Source organism: Pan troglodytes, chromosome 11 (genome assembly GCF_028858775.2).
Source record: "Pan troglodytes isolate AG18354 chromosome 11, NHGRI_mPanTro3-v2.0_pri, whole genome shotgun sequence".
Taxonomy (NCBI): Eukaryota; Metazoa; Chordata; class Mammalia; order Primates; family Hominidae; genus Pan; species Pan troglodytes.
In genome coordinates this window covers 24,368,947-24,388,944 of record NC_072409.2, presented here as the reverse complement: position 1 = coordinate 24,388,944, position 19,998 = coordinate 24,368,947, and the positions used below count along the sequence as shown (strand labels likewise).

General features: G+C 49.7%; 1 protein-coding gene across 1 annotated transcript; it reads right to left on the bottom strand.

Annotated features, from left to right (window-relative positions):
- Positions 1-1,078: 1,078 nt before the first annotated feature.
- AMBP (alpha-1-microglobulin/bikunin precursor) lies at positions 1,079-19,608 on the bottom strand. Its single transcript, XM_016961501.3, has 10 exons — positions 19,300-19,608; positions 17,806-17,948; positions 16,166-16,242; positions 15,253-15,369; positions 14,163-14,264; positions 10,835-10,881; positions 3,632-3,713; positions 2,375-2,542; positions 1,876-2,049; positions 1,079-1,219 (listed from the first exon to the last, which is right to left on the bottom strand). The coding sequence occupies exons 1-10, from the start codon at positions 19,414-19,416 to the stop codon at positions 1,188-1,190; spliced, it is 1,059 nt and encodes a 352-aa protein (XP_016816990.1). The 5' UTR covers positions 19,417-19,608; the 3' UTR covers positions 1,079-1,187.
- Between the last annotated feature and the right edge of the window lie 390 nt (positions 19,609-19,998).

Below are 19,998 nucleotides of genomic sequence, written 5' to 3'. Positions count from 1 at the left end.
CAGGGGACTGCAAAGCTTTCAATCCTCAAATCCTTGTCTCCAGGTTCATCCCCTCAACCAGAAGTATGGAATCCCTCCTTCCTGCCTGCCTGGTCCCTCAAGCCAATGAGCTAAGGGCACAAGGGGCGAACCCAGGACTGAACTAGCCACCGGCCCTTAGGATGCTGGTCACCCACAGAGAAGAGGAGGTAGGGCCCTGCCTGGGTTTCTTCTGCCAGGGTCAGCTCTCCACTTCAGAACACACAAAGCTGGGGCCTCCAATCCCTCCACAGCCACAGCAGCCATCGGGGCTGTGGGTGGATGCAGTTAGCAAGAGATATTTATAAATCAGATGTTTGTAAAGCCTGTGTGTCTACACTGGAGTATCCTGGAGTTGTGTTCTTGGGCCAAGTTTGTCCTGAGCTGCTCTAGACAGCCCACCTACTCCCTTTCCCAAGGGTGAGGAGAAGCCAGCCCAAATCAAGGGCTTCTGGCCCTGGGCCAGGGCCCAGCAGTTGCACTGGACACAATGTGAAGGCCAGTGAGCACTTTCCTTCCAGGACAAAGGCCCAGGGGAAGGTCCCAGGGGATGGGCTCCCCAGGGCCATGCAGAGAAACAGCTGAGGCTTTCCAACTCCGGTCAGCTGGTTCTGGGGATATGGCTGCAGCTGAAGTAAAACCCTGGGGGAGGTGTTTTGTACAGCAAAGGACAGGGGAATTATTTCAGGCATTTGTGGGCTGTCTGTCTGCCCTGAGCTCCTTGGGCACAGCAGGGCACAATTATTTCTTCTGAGCCTGGGTCACTGATGACCCATCAAACCTCTCCCAGAGACAAGTCCCCAGAGTGTCTTCCTCCTTTCTTTCCTAGCCTTATTACAACAAAACAAAATAATCCCATTTTACACTATTGTAAATAGAACTTTGATTTGTTTCAAAATTGGCATAGCCAACGTCATGTACTGAAGATAGTTCTATTATGTTTCCAACGCAGTTTTCACTTCTGGGGAAAGCTGGGGTTGCATATGGCCCCACCCTGGCTTTTTCTCCCCTCCGCCACCCTGTTACACTTGTGATGACAATGAACAATGAGGACACAGAATTTCAGTTTACAATTTAGTTTTTATTTGGACCCAGGTTGCTTGGCGCTGCCTGCCACAGGACCCCGGGACAGACACTGGCCATCCTCTGACTTGCAGACCGGCCAGTTGTCAGTTGGAGAAGCGCAGCAGCTCCTCATCACCTGTGGACACAGAGAGACTCAGGGAGGGGTCCGTGGGCAGGGACACTCAGGGAAGGGAAGGCAAGGCAGCTGTCGCCTGGGGCCAGAAACCTCTGCTTGCTGGATCATTTATCTCCAAAGGGTATTCCATGAAATGATCAGATTTTTTTTTCCTCTTCTGGTTTACCGCAGGTGCCATTTTTCCAGTGGGAAAATCAAGGCACAGACATCTTCAATGGTTGCTGTTCCCTGGAATGCTATTACTGTTACCATTGTATCATTGTTGTTATTATTAGGAGCAGTTGCTGTTAGCTGAGTACTACGCGTCAGGTACTGGGAAGGCTGGGAGGCAGGTGCTTTGTCCCATTTTACAAGAGAATACTGACACTCAGATTGGCACTTGCTCAACGTTGCAGGTGCAAAATTAGAACCCAGCTCTGCCCCACTCCTCAGTCAGCCCTGCATACCCTCTGCCAGTGCCTGGCTAATAACTCCCCAAGGCCCAATTCCAGCTGGGGTAAGGCCCCAGGCTCAGCCCCATTTCAGAGAGTAGATGGGCTGCTTACCAGGTACAGAGTCCAGAACTCAGCTCTCCAGACCCCTACTCCTCCCAGGGCTCTCCCACCTCGACTCCAACAGCCCCTCGGCCCAGCCTGGCACCCTGCAGGGCTGCCTACCATCACCAGGGACACCGCAGTACTCTCTGCACTCCTTCTCTGAGTAGAACTTGTTCCCGTTGCCCTGGCAGCCCCCGTAGGTGAAGAGGATGCACTTCCCCTTGACAGCATCAAATGCCCAGAGCTGGATGAAGGCTCGGCAGGGGCCCCGGACTATGGGGAGATTGCAGGCCGCTGTGGAGTGGAGAGAGGCATGGAACTTGAGAAACCCTTGTGACTGCTGATCAGACATACATGAGACTGCTAAGCCAGAGGGCCCTGCTCATCTAGAACACCTCATCCCTCTTTGACAGATGGGGAAACTGGGGCCCACAGGAAGAAAATGATTTGCCCGAGGTCCTCCACATCCAAAGGTGGAATTCCTAAGATTTCAGGAAACCGCCTGGAGTTCTACCACTGGAATGCCCTCTGTTAGCTACCTTTTCAATTCGCAGGTGGTTTACTGGAGGGACAGGGTCTTGAGGGTGCAGAGCGCACAGGGGTGGGGGCCCGCACTCACCCACAGTTCGGCAGGTCTGCAGACACTCCTTTTCTGTGACGAAGTTGTTACCGTTGCCCATGCAGCCGCCATACTGGAAAGTCTCACAGGCCATGGATGTACCATTATAGAAGTACCTGCTGGTCATTCCCATGCAGGGACCGGCCGAGTAGCCCAGCTGGCAGGAATCTAGGGAGGGGCAGACCAGCAGCACTGACCAAGTGTTGACTGTGTACCCATTATCAGGCTGGGCCCTTGATATGCGCCATCTCATTTAATTTTCACTAAAAGGATTATCAATTCTTTTTAGATAAGCAAACTGACTCTCAGGGAGGTGAAGTAACTTGGCCGGGGTCACATAGAGCTAAGAAAGATTCAAAACCCTGTCTCCAAAACCAATGCCCATTCCACTCCATGTCATGGGGAGTTACCAGTGAACCACAGGCCCACTGTCCCCCTGTATTGGTCTTGCCTGCCCCAAAACTCTATAATAGTAGTTGATGACATATGTACCAGCACCCACACTGGCCAGCCTGACCTTTTCACCAAGTCCCACCCACCCTGCCTTTGCTCCCATTGTTCCTTGCTCCCTGGAATGCCACCCTCCATAAAACTTGACCTGGATGCCTGGACACAGTGTGAATCCCCCTTTATCCATGAAGAAGTCCTGATCCCCTCACCCCTCCAACGTCTCAGCGCCCCCCGCCCTTTAGCTGACCTTTCCTTTTGGGCCCATCACCTGCTCCCTTGGATGCCTTCCCCACTAGACCAGAAGTTCCAAAATGACACAAGTGGTCTGTGTGACCCTAGTGCCCAGCACAGGGCCTGGGGCGGAGCAGGGTTCAGTGTTTGTTTGCTGATCGAGTTGGAGAGGAAGTTGTTATGTCATGGACACTGTCAACTACACAAAGCATTCACATGTCCCTCCCCGACTTCCTCCTACAAGAGCCCTGATGTTTAGCCCCACAGGCTATTATCCCATAACATGGATGAGGAAACCAAGGCTAGGAGGCCACACAGTCATACAGACAGGGCAAGAACCAGCTTCTCATCATGGAGTTGACAGTTCTCAAGCCCAGGACGATGCCTCATGCTCCTCTCTCTGCCCCCACAACCCCTGGCAGAGTGCAGAGTACTTGATTTGCCTTTTCTCAGTCCAGCCCTTGAGTCTCTAACAGATAAAGAGACTGCACTGATAAGAGTAGCCCGGGTGAGCCAACTGTGGGCCCTTCCTTTCTGGAGTATGGCAGAGGGGGTGAAAAGGCAGGTGTTCATTACCTTCTTTCTTGGTGACTTCAGTTACCAGTTGCCCACCCCCTGATCCTTCCTCTTCTTGGGGTAGCACAGCCCTCCGGACTCTCTGCGGGGGAGAGAAAGAGAAGAAGCAGCTGCAGACTCCTTGCCGCTATTGCTTTCCTGTACCCCTGGAATATATAAATGAACAACTTGCTTTGGGAATCAGGGTGTAGGTAGGAACACAGCTCTTAGACTGGTTAAAGGACTGTTTTCCCAAAAGTGTCAACCTGAATTCCTGAACAGGCATCAGAGGACAGATTTCTGGTCTGAAATGAAATTTAAAACCATGAGGTATGACAATAGCCCCATATCCAACTTCCAGTTGAAGTGCCTAAAGGAATATAGTAATGAAAAAGGGGTACCTCCCAGAGTTGGAAACCAGGGGAGAGCAGCACCCTCACACTAAAGATGTGAAGGCATTGTTGCACAACAGAGCACAGGTGCAACTGGTTTACAGGAAGGGCTGACCAGATCATCATTAGCTGCTTGCAGAAAAAAAAAAAAAAAAAAATCCAGAGAGAAAGAAGGGACCCTGAAACTGATCCTAACTCCTTGCTGTGGTGGTGGGGACTGCAGAGCAGGGCAGGCTGCCAAAGCTGCCAAGAGGGCCTCTGGGTGTAGAGTCCCTGAGGCAGGATCCCAGGGCAATTATAGAAGAGATGAGCAGCCCTGCCCACAGGTGAGACCTGGAACTTGAGAAGGTAGCTGTAGTAATCTCAAAATTTCCCATCTCCTTTTCAGGGGCAACAAAACACTGTGAAACCTGTCAGGGACTTTCACTGTCTTCCAGACCAGTCTTAAGCTGGTGGCATATAGGCTTTCCTTGATGAGGATAGAGAAATGGAGAAAAATCGTGGGACAAGTTAAATACTGCAGCTGCCAGAATTGGGTTGGGATGAAGAAATACCCTTACTAAATGGGAGATATTCTGGGTCTTCTGGAATTCAGGTTGATGGCAGTAAGAAACAGAAGAACACTTAAACCTTCCCTGAAATTCAAGATGACATGCATCCAAAAAACAACAACAAAAAAGATGACATACATCCATATAACAGGAGCCAACAGTGATGGAAATGAATATGTGAAAGTAGAAAATTGTTGAACATTAAAATGATGTTGAATTTAACCACACTGTAGAGATGATAAAGTGCAGTTTCCATGCTACAGGAAATAAATCCACATAATAGGATTTCCAGGAGAGAAAATCAATACAGAAATAATAGAAGAAAACTTTTTGAGTTAAAGAAAGATTTGAGTTGCCCAATTATAGGGAAAAAGGGAATCAGGCAAAATTAGGGAAGAGCTCCTTCTTGGACATTCCTAGGGACAAAGAATAAAGAGCCTGGTGGCCCTCAGAGTAAGTGACAGCATTTAATGACAGAAGTCCCAGAGCAATATCTGAAGGTTTTAAGAGGGAAAAGGTTGTAACCCAGGGATCCTTCACTCATCCAAGCCACTGGCCGTATGATATAACCACAGAAAGACATTCTCAACCTTGCAAGGATTCAGACATTTGCCACCCATGTATCTTTCCTGAAAAAATTACTTGTAGAAATAGTCCCACCAATTAAGAAGGGAATCTAAATGCCAGAAATTAAAGATGTAATGTCGAAGAAATAATGATAAGGTATAAAGCCAATAAAATATAGAGTTTTACAATAAATAATTGCTAACATGGTTATGTGATTTACTGGAAATATTTAGAAACAATTTTTTAAAAAAAAAAATAAAGGTAGAAAATGTAAACAATTTCAGATCATATCCACAAAAACAGGTATGGGGAAAAATCTGAAAGGATGAACATGGTGAGAAACGGGAAATAGAAGTGTGCTGTATTTCACTCTTTTGCAAGGGGAGTCATTAGCTTTGGTTTTATTCTTGACATTGATAAAGAAATACAGATTTAGTTGACATCTGGATTAAAAGAGCAGATTGAAACTCTCCTCTAGAGTTCTCCCCCCAATACCTAACATTTAGCAAAAAAAAAAAAAAAAAAGAGTTTAAAAGCATAGCCCCAGCCCCCAAATTGTCATCAGTGTCACTCAAACAAGGAAAGGATCCCAACTTAAAGCCAAAAACTTTAAAACTGGCAACCAAGGAAAAAAAAACAAGACATTTTGGAACTGAATAGAATGGCTCAGCTGTGCCCTGCAACCTCCAGGCCTGGTATGTCATCAGATTTATTATTCTTCCTAATACTTCTAAATCCAGAAGGAGAAAACTGAGGGGCACCCCATCCCTTTCCTTTCCTGACAGAGGAGTAGTGAACATGCCTTTTGGAGAGAAAGGAGTAAGAAGCAAAAATGGAGTTTACAGAATGGGAGGAATGGTAGTAAAAGTTCCAGGGCTATACAACTGAGTGCTCCAGGACATGTTGTCGTAGGATGGATTATATCACACCAACCCACCTAGGGATAATGAGCCCCATCCAGAACATTCAGCAGTCCTTCCAAACAGAAGCAGAGGAAGGATGTTATGGATTGAACTGTGACTCCCAAAATTCATATACTGGGGTCCTAACCCCCCAGAACCTCAGAATGTGACCTTATTTGGAAATCAGATTGTTCAGATGCAATGAATTAAGATGAGGTTATTAGGGTGGACCCTAATCCAATATGAGTGGTGTCCTTATAAACGGGTGATTCGCACACATAGAGAACTCCCTGTGAAGATAAAGGTGGGAATTGGGATGATGCTTTTAACAAGCCAAGGAACACCAGAGACTGCCAGCAAACCACCAGAGGCCATGGGAGAGACACGGCACAGATTCTTTCTCGAAGCCCACAGAAGGAACCAACCCTACCAGCAACTTGATCTTGGACTTCTGGCTTCCAGAACTGTGAGACAGCAAATCTGTGTTGTTTAAATCCCCAGCTTGTGGTTCTCTGTTACGGCAGCCCCAGGAAACACACAGACAGTATTCAGACCCGCGCGTGCACCTCGGGGCAGTTCATTACCCCACCCCCACCCCCACCCTCACCATTCCCTTGGACTTTACAAAAGTTGATGAACATAAAACACCCAGATCTTACACTAAAGTAGGATGGGGCTAGGGGGAGGTGGGATTGGGCTCAAATTTGATGGGAAGAGGACCAAGGAGTAAATGACACCTCCCATTGTACCAGAACAAACAGAAAGTCTGGATAAAGCTGACTAAGAAGAAGCAAGATGAAGATAAATGGTACAGAAACTACCCAAACCCACCTCAGAAGTGAATAAAAAAATAAATAACCTGAATAAGAGAAAGAGCCCGGCTGTGGTGGACACCTTAATAAACTACCTGGATTTCCCTCAGCAATGGATGTACTTTCTCAGTCGCTGGCAGTGCTACTGTCAGACAGCCCCCCGGGGTCAGCCCCTTTTGGGGACTGTGGCAGCTAAAGGAGCCATCTTACCCAAGGTCACGTGCACCTCCCAGACTGATCAACACAGGGGTATTAGGGCTCAGCCCCTTTGCAGCATCTTGGGACGTCTCTGAAATGTCAGAGGTCCCTGTAGTGTTGGCTGAGGCATTGTAACTGCATCACAGCTGGACTGCTTCCTCTGCCCTATCCTGCCTTCATGTCTTCTCCCCTACAGGTGTTGGTCCTGGGGAACCCAACCTGTGATACCAGAAGAAAACAGAACTCAAGAAACAGAAGGAAATTCCTCAATGCCTTCAAGCTATAGAATTACTTAATAAGAACATGCATTTATGTGCACGTGTGTGTGTGTGTGTGTGTGTGTGTAGAGATGGGGTCTTGCTATGTTGCCCAGGCTGGTCTTGAACTCCTGGCCTCAAGCAGTCTTACTGCCTCAGCCCCGCAGAATGCTGGGATTATACGCATGAGCAAAAACAACAGAATAAGATGAAAAGAGAAAATCCAAGCCTACAGAAACAAATTGAGAGCCAAAACAACATAATTCAGAACCAGCAAATAAATTAGAAATAGAAATAGCAAGGAACAGAATGAAATGACGGTCTGCACAAAGGAATGACTGCTAAAAATGCAATGAATGTCATGGGAGAGGGACTAGTGATAATCCCAGTGAATGCAGATGGAAACGACAGATGAAAGCGACTGGGAGGAAACTAATAGATGTGGAAGGCAAAGATGCTCCTGGATGAGAGAACAAGTGTTCCCGAGGTAGCAAAACCCAACAAAAGGAAGGAAGATAAACTCAATGATATCAAGAGAGATTTCCCTCAAACACAGAAGAAATGTAATCTGTATATGAAAAGAGAACATTGAATTCCAGGATGTGTTATTATTATTATTATTATTATTATTATTTTGAGACAGAGTCTTGCCCTGTCGCCCAGGCTGGAGTGCAATGGCGCGATCACGGCTCACTGCAACCTCTGCCTCCCGGGTTCAAGTGATTCTCCTGCCTCAGCCTTCCAAGTAGCTGGGACTACAGGCCTCAGCCACCACACCCAGCTAATTTTTGCATTTTTAGTAGAGATGGGGTTTCACCATGTTGGCCAGGATGGTCTCGATCTCCTGACCTCTTGATCTGCCCACCTCACCTCCCAAAGTGCTGGGATTACAGGTGTGAGCCACTACGCCTGGCTCAGGATGTATATTTTAAATAGAGACAAGGTCTCACTGTTGCCCAGGCTAGAGTGCTCACTGTATCCTAGAACTCCTGGGCTCACTGTGACCTAGAACTCATAGCTCACTGTATCCTAGAACTCCTGGGCTCACTGTGACCTAGAACTCATAGCTCACTGTATCCTAGAACTCCTGGGCTCACTGTGACCTAGAACTCATAGCTCACTGTATCCTAGAACTCCTGGGCTCACTGTGACCTAGAACTCATAGCTCACTGTATCCTAGAACTCCTGGGCTCAAGCAATACTTCCTCCTCAGCCTCCCGATTTGCTGGGACTACAAGTGCCACCCACCGAGCTGGCTAATTTAAAAAACAAACAAACACACTTTTTGTAGAGATGGAATCTCGCTATGTGGCCCGGACTGGTCTCAAACTCCTGGCCTCACGTGATCTTCCTGCCTCAGCTTCCCAAAGTGCTGAGATTACAGGAATGAGTCACTGCACCTAACCCCCAATAAATTTTTAAATAGAATTTTCAACATCAAGACAGGTTTTGTTAAGATGTTGGATTTTAATGATAAAGTTTTCCCAGGCATCTGAATAGAAGAAATGAATTGCCTACAAAGAGAAGAAATATCACACGGGTCTCGGGCTTTTTCATAGCAATAATCGGTGCTTGAGAACAATGGAGTAACATATACAAAGTTCTAAGGGAAGGAACACGCGACCCAAGACTGTTGCACCCGAGCAAAATGGCATCAAATATGAAGGAAACTGACTGACCTTCTCAAACATGGGAGAATTCATGGACTGAAACACCCATGAACCCTCCTCAAAAACACCACCTGGCAAAGAAATGGCACTAATTAAGAGAATAATAGAAATAAATAACTCGGGAACGGAGAAGCTGTGGTTATATTCACTACAGGTAAGAACAGAATCCACTAAAATATAGAACTACTTCTAAAAGATGGGATTATGGAGACAGAGAAGACGGGAATGGTATCGATCTAGACAATTTAAAAGACAAAAGAAATTTTCGAAGAGTTGCCACAGAGTTTCACTCTCAAAGGGAGTGCTCCTGTCTGTCTTTCAAGTCACGGAGATAATAAATATACTCTTTAAAAATATACAGTGTTGGCAGCCTCTTAAATGTCTTTTCACAACCTTGACTTTAGAAGAATCTTTAGGACATAAATCCTCTCGTGACTAAATATTCATTTGAAGATCAAGAAGTCCACTTCAGTTTCTTTAAACAAAAAAAAAAAAATCAAAAGTCCAGGCACAGTGACTCACGCCTGTAATCCCAGCACTTTGGGAGACCAAAGCGGGTAGATCTCCTGAGGTCAGGAGTTCAAGACCAGCCTGGCCAACATGGCAAAACTCTGTCTCTACTGAAAAAAAAATTACAAAAATTAGCCAAGCGTAGTAGTGGGCACCTGTAATCCCAGCTACTCAGGAGGCTGAGGCAAGAGAATCACTTGAACCCGGGAGCGGAGGTTGAAGTGAGCCAAGATCATGTGACTGCACTCCAGCCTGGGTGACAGAGTGGGACTCTGTCTCAATTTAAAAAAAAAATTCAAGTAAAACCACAATTAATGCTTTTAAAAATTAGAAATAGCACTTGTAATATAATCCCATTTAATAACAGTATATCTAAATTTGACCATCCATTTGTCCTTTTTTCTATAAGCCCTTTTATCCATATGTGTGGCAAGATTCCAGAAACTGTGTGACTGCCGATAGTTTTGAGGTGGTGAGATTTAAAAAAAAAAACAAAAAACCTTTACTTACCTTTATACTTTTCTGTGTTCCTCTAATTCTTTATAATGACCATTTATTAGTTTTGTAAGATCAATGGTCATTTTCTTTTAAAATATAGGAGCAAATATCTAATGTGTTAACTGTTAATTCTACATAGGAACAAGGACATTTTGTCTTTTGTGGGGGGTTTATAGTTTTGCAATTTTCAAGAATATTTTTCCAAATAAATATCATATATATTTTTATATATACACACATATATATACACACACAGATATATACCCATGTACATACATACATATATTAGTAGAATAGGATATATAATTTTCCAAATAATCAGAGACAAGAGAATGAAGAAAGTGTAACTGATATGGCAAAATGCAAGAAAATAAAAGGGAAGCATAGGAAAGCCCCCAAATCAGAAGGCAACATAGGAAAAGAGAAGGCTTGAGAAGCTGCTTGTTCTCAGGTTTGCTGATTTTTAGGGAAATCAATTGATTTCTTTTCATGCTGAATATCATTATTTCATTATTGAGGATTGTTATTTCATTATTGAGTGTTTTACTTCTTTTAGATGCTTTTAGGCACTGTGCTAAGAACTTTTCTATATGTCATTAAATTCTGCCACAAGCCCAGAAGGTAATTGTAATTATCCTGTTTTGAAGATGAGACAAGTGAGGTCCAGATGGACTGGCAACTAGTCCAGGTGGCAGAATCAAGATGGAGCCCCAGTGAGTCTGACTTCAACACTCATGCCCATCGCTGCCTTCTCTCACCCCCTCCCCATGACTCTGCCTCCCCCCGCAGCAGGATCAAGTGTGCAGCGTGCCTGGGGCAGAGTGGGGTGGGATGGGGTGGGATGGGGTCGGGGGATGAGGCACTCACCGGGATTAAGATGGGCTCTGGTTCCTGCTCCCCGGGGACACATTCACCTAGGTCACAGAGCAGGAGAGAGGAGTGAATAACAGGACCAGGCCCAGGGGCCATCCTGGACCCGGATTTGTATCTTTGGTGAGCATCGTGCTGGGAACTTGTCGTGCCTTAGTCCACTTCATGAATGGTCCTGCCTGTGTGGCTTGCTCAAGGCCATTCACTGGAAAAGCAAGAGACTGGTGGCTGCACCATCATTACCATCTGTCCACTCCACCCCACCCCACTAGCATCATTTTATCAGCATCATGGAAAGAATAGCAATAGCTAACACTGAGCATTTATGAGCACAGTGCTATTGTACTTAATGGTTTTATTGCATTGCCTTTTACAGCAACTTCTAAGGAAGGTGTTATTATGCCCAATTTACAGATGAGGGAAATGAGGCTCTGAGAGGTTGACTAGCCAGAGGCCACACAGCTAAGTTCGAACCCAGGTGCTCTTGATGGCAGCAGTGGGCCATCCGGAGTGGCTGCGGCCATCACACTGGCTGCAGTGGGGAGGCACGAGCATTGCTGATAGCAGTGACTGCGGAAGTGGCAGTGGTGGAGCTGGGACCCCTGTGGCTCCCACCCCTGAGGCAGGCAACTGTGCCACCCCCATCCTCATGCAGCCAGGTAGACCCCACTCCCAGGCCCAGAGCCTCTGTTGCTCCACACTCTGGCTCTACCTTGCCATTCTCGCCCACCATCACTGCGGAGACGTCGTGAGGAGGAGGCTGACAGCCCCCGGAGCCCACCTCTGGGAGCCCCTGGAGCCTGCCACCCTGGGGGCCGTCACGATGGGGCTGGGCTGAGTCACCTGCCAGCAGGGGAGCAATACAGTTGGGCAGAGAGGGCCCCTGAGGCAGAGCTGGGCCCAGGGCAGTGCTGCACTTGCACACAGAGCGTGGGGCTGGGCCTGGGGCGTGGAGCTGGGGCGTAGCTTTGGGACCCTGCGGCGGGAAATGGGAGTGGCGTCCACTTCAGGGACCCAGCCAGTGGCATGGCCACCAGGCCCACCCCACTGAGGGCACCAGGTTCCTGTGCCTTGGGAGGAGGCTGTGTGTGAAGCCACCAGGGGCCATGTCCCCAGGGTCCACCCCACATTGGGGTGACTGTCAAGCCTGATACTCTGGATGGCTGGGCCTGGGGCCTGCAGTCCACTCCTGGAAGCACCCCTTGGGCAGGGCTGCGAGCCAGGCAAGGGGAGCCTCAGGCCACCCCTGAGTGCTGGGGCCATGGAGGGAGCTTGCCACGATGTCACCCCAGCCCCAGACGCCAGCCTGGGCCCAGCAAGGGCCCACAGCCCCTGCCTCAGGCTGCAAAGGGCTGTGGCTGGGGCTGCACACCCCATTGAGCTGGTGGGAGCTGGGCACAAGTGGGAGCCCTGCCCCTTCTGAGTTGGTGCGGCAGGAGCTCCCCAGGTGCAGCAGCAGCCGCCCTGCTGCGGCTGTGGACCCAGGCATTTCTGCACTCTCAGGGCCCAGGAAGGTCCCCTGCCCACCACAGACTCTAGGATGCCTGCTCCCACTGCCTGGCTTCTCTCTGCTGTTGGTGCCTGCTTTATTTTGGAGCAAGATCAGGGCTGAGCCAGGGTGCTGTTGCAGCCTGGACAGGTGTGCACATGCTCAGGGCAATGCTGACATGCCAGCTCCCAGCTGCCTCAGCCCCCTCCAGACTTTGGGTGCCAACAAGCGTGGGAGGGAGGCTGAGTGGGGGCTGATGGCAGCCTGGCACTGGCCTGCAGGCACCCCTTGGCATGAACAGCCTGGGTGCCATGAATAGCAGCAGGAGGCTGACAGGCTCCTGAGTGGAAGGAGGCTGGTCCCCAGTGAAGCCCCACTTTCAAGCTGGGGAGGGCCTGAAGCCTGGGGCCTGGGCCACCAGTCCTGTGAACCAGATGGGGAACTTGGGGTGCTTTTCCCTGGGCCTACCCATGGCCGCCCATGGGCCAGTCAGTACAAACTTGCATACAGAGCACCCATAAAAAGCCCAGACTCAGCCAGATTTGAACAGAGGACAGAGAGACAAGGGGAGACAATGGGATGACTTGCCTGCAGAGAGGAGACACACACTCTAGGGCCTCCTCTCTGCTGAGAGCTGCAGCCTCAGCAGATGACCTGCCTGCAGAAAGGAGTTTCCCATTCCAGGGTCTCCTCTCTGCTAGGAGCTGAACACTCATCAGAACATCCTGGCTGCAGAAAGGAGCTGCCCACTGCAGGTCCCCTCCAAGCTGTTCTATTTTTTTTTTTTATTATTATACTTTAAGTTTTAGGGTACATGTGCACATTGTGCAGGTTAGTGACATATGTAGACATGTGCCATGCTGGTGCGCCAAGCTGTGCTATTGCTCAGTAAAGCTCCCCTTCATCTCGCTCACCCTACATTTGTCTGTGTACCTCATTCTTTCTGGTCACAGGACAAGAACTTGGGACCCACAAAATGGCAAGGCTAACTGTAACACAAACAGGGCTGAAACATGCCCTTTGCTCACCACATTGCAGGTGAAGAGAAGGAGAGAAAAGCTGCAGCCCTTTGGGGAGCCCAGACCTGGGAGCTCCACCAGCCAGGACTGTAACTCCCTCTTTGGGGCCCTGCAGTTCTTGGCATCTCCGAGCTTCCAAGCACCACTCCATTCCCTGGCGCCAGCTGGGAAATCTGCTTGTGGTGCACCTGGTCCAGCCATACCCTTACAGAGTGCTGGCACCATGCCAGCACCTGGAGCTGCCCACCCCATGGCAGCAGCCAGTATGTTTGACTGCAGTGGCTGGACCCCACCCTCACTCACACATCCCTTGCCGCTTCATGCCTGAGTTGCAGTCTCCCTTGGAGGTGTGGGATCCAGGCCAGTAGCATGAGCCAAGCACGGTCTACCAGGCCAAGTGGGTGGAACAAGCCCAGCAGGCCCAAGCAAAACTCAGGCAAAGGCACCACTGGCCACAGAGGTTTCCAGCCAGAAAAGCAATGCCCCAAAGATCCCGTAACACTCTAATTCCTGAGCCCACTTTCTTAATCCCAAAACTCTTTTGCCTCCTAAGAGGTATCTGTGGATTCTGGCTACAACCTCCCTGAGACACATGGCAGTAGAATGAACACTGAATGAGTTCTAGTCTAAGCTCTGCTAGGAATAAGCTGTGAGACTTGGAGCAAATCCATTGGCTTCCTGATTCACTATGGACGGGAGGCTGTGGCGCCTTTTTATCTCAGAGGGTTATAGTAAGGGCCCAGGGGCTGGGATGGTCTCTGGCGCCCACAAGGGACGAAGAGGGGACAGGAATTTGAGGTGGAGGGGTGCTATGTACCTCGGTCAGCCATGGTGAAGATGGAGTCCTCAGGGATGCCCACACCCTGGGCAACCACTCTGAAGTCCTGCAGGAGAGTTTCCCTCAGCTGCGGCGCCCGCCCTGCAAGGAGGAAGCAGAGGAGACGCCTAGAACCACCAGGTGCTTGGAGTGGAAGGGCCTGAACTGATTTTGCCCAGTGATTTTCACTTAGGGAAAATTTGAAAACTACTGATGCAGTTTAATCTATTTGATACACTGAAGGAAAGACAGGCTCCCAAGAGGAAGAGGGGTCTCTCCCAGGTTCCCACCCAGGTCTCCTGAGTCCCCACAAAGGACTCTTCCCTTTTTTTTTTTTTTTTTTTGAGACAGAGTCTCACTCTGTCGCCTAGGCTGGAGTGCAGTGGCGTGATCTCAGCTCACTGCAAGCTCTGCCTCCCCGGTTCCCGCCATTCTCCTGCCTCAGCCTCCTGAGTAGCTGGGACTGCAGGCACCTGCCGCCACGCCCAGCTAATGTTTTGTATTTTCAGTAGAGACGGGGTTTCACTATGTTAGCCAGGATGGTCTCAATCCCTGTTTTGTTTTGTTTTTTTTTGAGACAGGGTCTTGCTCTGTTGCCCAGGCTGAAATGCAGTGGCACAATCATGGCTCATTGTAGCCTCATACTCCTGGGCTCAAGTGACCCTCCTGCCTAAGCTTCCTGAGTAGCTGGGACTGCAAGCACACATGCACTATGCCCAGCTAATTCTTTAATTTTTTGTAGAGATGCTGTCTCAGTATATTGCCCAAGGTGGTCTCAAACTCCTGGCCTCAAGCAATCCTCTTGCCTTGGCCTCTCAAAGTGTTGGGATTACAGGTGTGAGCCACAGCCCCCAGCCCCCACTGGTTCTTTTAAGGGCCTGGAGGCTCTGTAATTCTCTGGGCCTGGAATTGTAGAGATCAAAAAGAATTTCACCTGCTCCAGGGAGACTCAGTGATTGTACCTTTCTCCAAATTGGAGTTTTGTCAGAAGGAAAAAGCAAAACTCCCCGTGCTTACCCACTCCACTGTCCATAAATCAATGTCCTCTCACCCTTAACTCCAATGGGCACATCTAGTAATGAGCCTTTACCGTAGAGCTTGGCAGTAATGGTGGGTCCATGACGGCGGCTGAATTTCTTGGTCAGGAAAATGGCATACTCATCATAGTTGGTGTGGACCACATAGGACTCCATGGTTATGTTCCATTCTGCATGGGAGGTGCAGGCAGACCAAAGGGATCAGTGGTCAGTAGACTCTTCTAGCTGGAGGTCCGTCACCTGTTTACTCACACATCATCTCCTCATCCATCCATCTATCCACCCATGCCTTCCATATCTCCATTTATCAATTCATCCATATTCAATCTCTCCCTATCCACCCATCTATCTCCTCCATGTACTCACATTAATTCATCCACCATCACTCAATCCATCTATCCTCTCCATACATCAATTCTCCCTTCCTTCCTTCTTTCCCCTATCACTCCATCAATTTACCTATTAGGTAACTGACTCTTTGACTCATTTATCCTTACATATATTCAGTCACCAATCATTTGTTCATTCATCCATCTATCTAGCCAAACATTCATATATTCAGCTGTAACACAATTGTTTGGCACATAGAGCATATTCAATAAACATTTTCTGAACTAACAAATAAATTAATGTCCAAATCCCTCTCTCACTTAGCATCATGCACACTGTACATGGTAGATGCTTAGTAAATTTTTATCAGCTGATAGCAGGTGCCTAAGAAGACATGAAGACTGGCGAAATCAGCACCATCACCCTACTCTGGGCATGGGCACTGGGTGGGGGCAGGGAAGGAGAGAGGGAAGGAGAGGAGGAGAAGGAGGAGGAAGAGGAGGAGTTGTTTGGGGGAAGGCTAGATGACATCTCAGCTAAATGGGAGGAAAGGTTACAGAGGCAGAGGGAGCTGAGGACATCAAGGTATTTTCAAGCAAAGGAGAGAATGCGTGTGTCTCTTTCCACTCCACTTACTGGATTTGTGATAGAGAAACTTCCCATCAGTATCTGTTTTCTCATAAGCTCCAGACGTCTCCTCACAGACACCTTTCCTAGAAATGAACAAATCAAAAGGAAGGTCACTCCTGGTAGAGATCATGGTCCTGACACTCAACCCTCCTGCAGGGCTCTTTCCAAATGCCTTGGTTTTGGGGTTTTTTTGTTTGTGTGTTTTTGTTTGCTTTTTAATTCGGAAATGAACATTTCCAAATGTCTTGTTTAATCCTCACACTAGCCCTGAGAGACCCCCATTTTCCATATGATGGAGGGACAAAGAAGAAGAGACAAATCCATGCCATCCTCCTGGCAAAGCCAGCACTAATGCCGCCTTCCTTAATCAAATCTACACATTATACTGAGGCAGGAGGAGCTGGAGTGATGAATTCCTACAGTCATCCATGTATTGTTCTGTGTCTCTCTTGCCCCAGTTTTCTCATTTATAAAATGGGGATCATGATAGTTTCTACCTCACATGGTTAGTGTGAGGGTCAACTGACACATATGTAAAGAACTTGGAGGAAGCACTATATACGAATTAGCTATTATTGTTACAATGAGCACTATTTATCCAATGGATATTTATTGGGCAGCACCTATGTGGCAAACCCTGTGCTACATGGCAGGGATACATGAGAGAGCAAGACAGACCCCATCCCCTGGGGTTCCTGGAGCGTGCAATTGCGTGGGTCAGGCAGGCAGGTGAGAGGCAGATGCAATCAGTGTGAGAAGTACCACATGGGGGTAAGTGTGAGGTCCTCTTCGGGCACAAAGAAGGGCATGTAACCTGAACCTGGGTGTCTGGGAGGGCTTCCTGGAGGAGGTGACATGAAACCTGAGTTCTGAAGAATCCACAGGAACTAATTAGCCCAGGGAAATGAGAGATGCTCCCAGTAAAAGGGACATCAGGTGCAAGGACCTGGAGGTGTGAGAGGTCCAGAACCGAAAGCAGGTTCACGTGAGTAGGACTCAGAGTACATGGCAGAGTGTGTGGCAGGGAGTTCTGGGTGCTGGGAGGGTCCTGGAAAGCCACATCAAGAGTTTGAATCTTACTCCCAGGGCACTGGGGAGTCATGGAAGGGTCTCGAGCAGATGTGAGTTTTCAAAAGGTCTTTCTGGTTACTGGGTGAAGAGGGGATGGGGTGGAAGGGTGGAGGTCAGAGGTGGGGAAAGAGTAGAGAGGTTGTGGCAGACAACCAGGAAAGAAAGGGAGGTGGCTTGGACCAGGATGGTGGCAGTGGAGAGGGGAGAAGTGAACAGGTTGGGGGGGATTTAGGAGGAGAATGGGCAGGACTTGATGATGGGTGACAGGGGAGAGAGGAGCCCAGTTCCCAGGTTGGGTCCCTGGGACCCACAGTGAAGTACCCACACTGGGCTAAGGAATGCCCAAGGGGGAGGAGCAGTTTGCAGAACAGGCACAGTGCTGGGACACTGCCCTCGAGGAATAGATAGGACACCTGAAAAGGGCCGTCCTGGTGGAGGAGAGTAGAGGGATCTGGGGTTCAGCGGGAAGGTCCTGACTGGAAGCAGAGATCTGCAACTTCCCAGGATGGACGGGGCTGGGAAGGCTGTGGGTCTCTGGGTCTCTCTCAGCTTTCCAGCCCCACCCCAGTGCTCACCGCCAACGAGTGCTGGTCATGCTGATCTCCGCCTCTGTAGCGCCCTCTCCCAGCACCAGCGTGCTCACTGTCATCCTGTCCATGATCTTCTTCAGCCAGGGGCAGGTGGAACCGATGGCCAGGTTGTACCACTTCCCATAGATCTAGGAGGCAGGTGAGCTCTGGGGGTCTGCATCAGTCTCGGACCTCAAAGCAGACCTGGCTGACATCTGCTCCCCACCCTCCACCTCCTCCTCTTCCTCCTCCTTCTCCTCAAAATGACTTATCCTTTTAAGGGATAATGTCTTACAACTAATCAGAGGCCACACACCTTCAAGGGAGGCCAGATCCCTAAGAGTGGTGTTTCAGGCATCACAGCGAACCCAGGAAGCAGGTGTGCGGCTGGGGTCCCAACCTGCCCTGCAGAAGGGCTAACTCTCTCAAGATGTGGGATCTGTCCATAGCTCCATCAACCACTGCTCCCCAAGAGCTGGAGTCCTGTCTTTTACTCCTCCAATGATGGGGCGCTCCCCACCTTGCAAGGCAGCCCACAGCCCCATGTTAGGAATTATTTCAAAAGTATAATGAACATGACGGGGTCATTCAGGATAGGCCTGCTTCCTCTTCCTCCTGAAAGTGCACGGGACAGCTGAAGGAGCCCTCAGGCTCCTGCGGAACAGGCCAATGTGCCCCACACCCTTTGCGTCCCAGACTGCCACAGGGACCTGCTCCTCATTGCCCCTCTGCCACGACCTTTCCTTGTCCCTAAAAGTAAACAAAACCCACATGACACCACAGCTAGAAGGTTCTGAGACCCTTCATACAGACATGGAGACAGCCCCAGGTGCGCAACGGTCTTCTCAAAGCCACCCCGGGATTTAGGGCAGAGTGGGGGCTGGAAGGCAGCTCTGGCACTCCACATTCACAGGAGAGTGTCCTGCCCCAATCCAGGTCTCTCCTTGTGCCCAAGCCTCTGAATGTCTCCCAACCTAATCTCCATCCTGCTTCACCTCTTCCCATAAGCCCCACATGCCCAACCCAAAAGCTGCTGGCCACATGCCCACGCTGTGCCACCCCAGGTGTCTGTCCACAGTCAGGCCAGGATGTGGGCAGGGGACGCAGGAAGAGCTAAGGGAAAGATGCCACAGAGAGAGGGGAGTCATTAGAGAAGGAAGGGCTGGGAGGTCTGGGCAAAGCTAGGTGTCTGCACGGGGGCTGCAGGGCAGCGGCAGGCAGGACAAAGCCTTCTCTGGAGCAGGTTCCCATTAACACAAGGGTTCCCCTTGGAGCCCACGAGGACAGTGCAGAAGGTGAGGATGTTTGACTCATAGAATGTCAGCCAAGAGGCCCACGGAATGGCAGGGGATAGAGCTGTACCTTCAAAGGATCCCATAATCCCAGATGATCTGAGTGGAAGCCTGAGACCCCGAGACAGGCTGCACTTGCCCAGCAGGGCCCATCTGCCTGGACTCCCCATCACCACATCCATCCCACCACAGAGAGCGGCAGCCTTACCCGAGAGATATTGAAGTTTTCCTGCACTTGGATGTTGTCGGGCGGCGTCGGCACAGGGCCAGCGCTCACCGCCAGGCAGGCGCTCAGCAGCAAGAGCAGGGCCCCGAGGCTCCTCATGGCTATGGGCTCCTCTGCCTTGGTATATCCCACAGGCTCGGTCTAGCAACAGAAGGGCCACCGCCTCCCTGCAACAGGGCAGCTGTGAACTGAGGCTGCGGAAGGGGCCTGTGGCTTGTAGTTGACCTCAGTGTTTGCCTTGCTCAGCTGGGGCCAATTACAGCCCCAAGGACAGCTCCAATCGATCCCTGTAGCCTGGCTGGGGTCAGCAGTACCAAGAGGCCAGGGTGGCTGCTTCAGAAGAGGCATTGGCCAAGCACAATAGGGCTCTGGAGCACCAGGGTTGGGCTCCGCCCCCCAAAAGTCCCCCACAGAGGGCATGCGAGGATGGGGAGTGACCTGGCCTTTCTGCCGAGTCATGCCATCTGGACCTCACAGCTCTGTGAGCCAGCAGGTCAAGCCTGATTGGGCCCATTTCTCACAGGAAAAAACTGAGGCCCAAGGAGAGGAAGTGACTTGCCAGAGACCTCAGGGAAGTCTATGGGCAGAGCCAAGACCAGAACCCAGGTATCCTGTCTCCAGAGTTCCTTCTCCAGTCCCCAGGCTTGCCCTAGCCTTTGCAAATAATAGAGACATTAACAA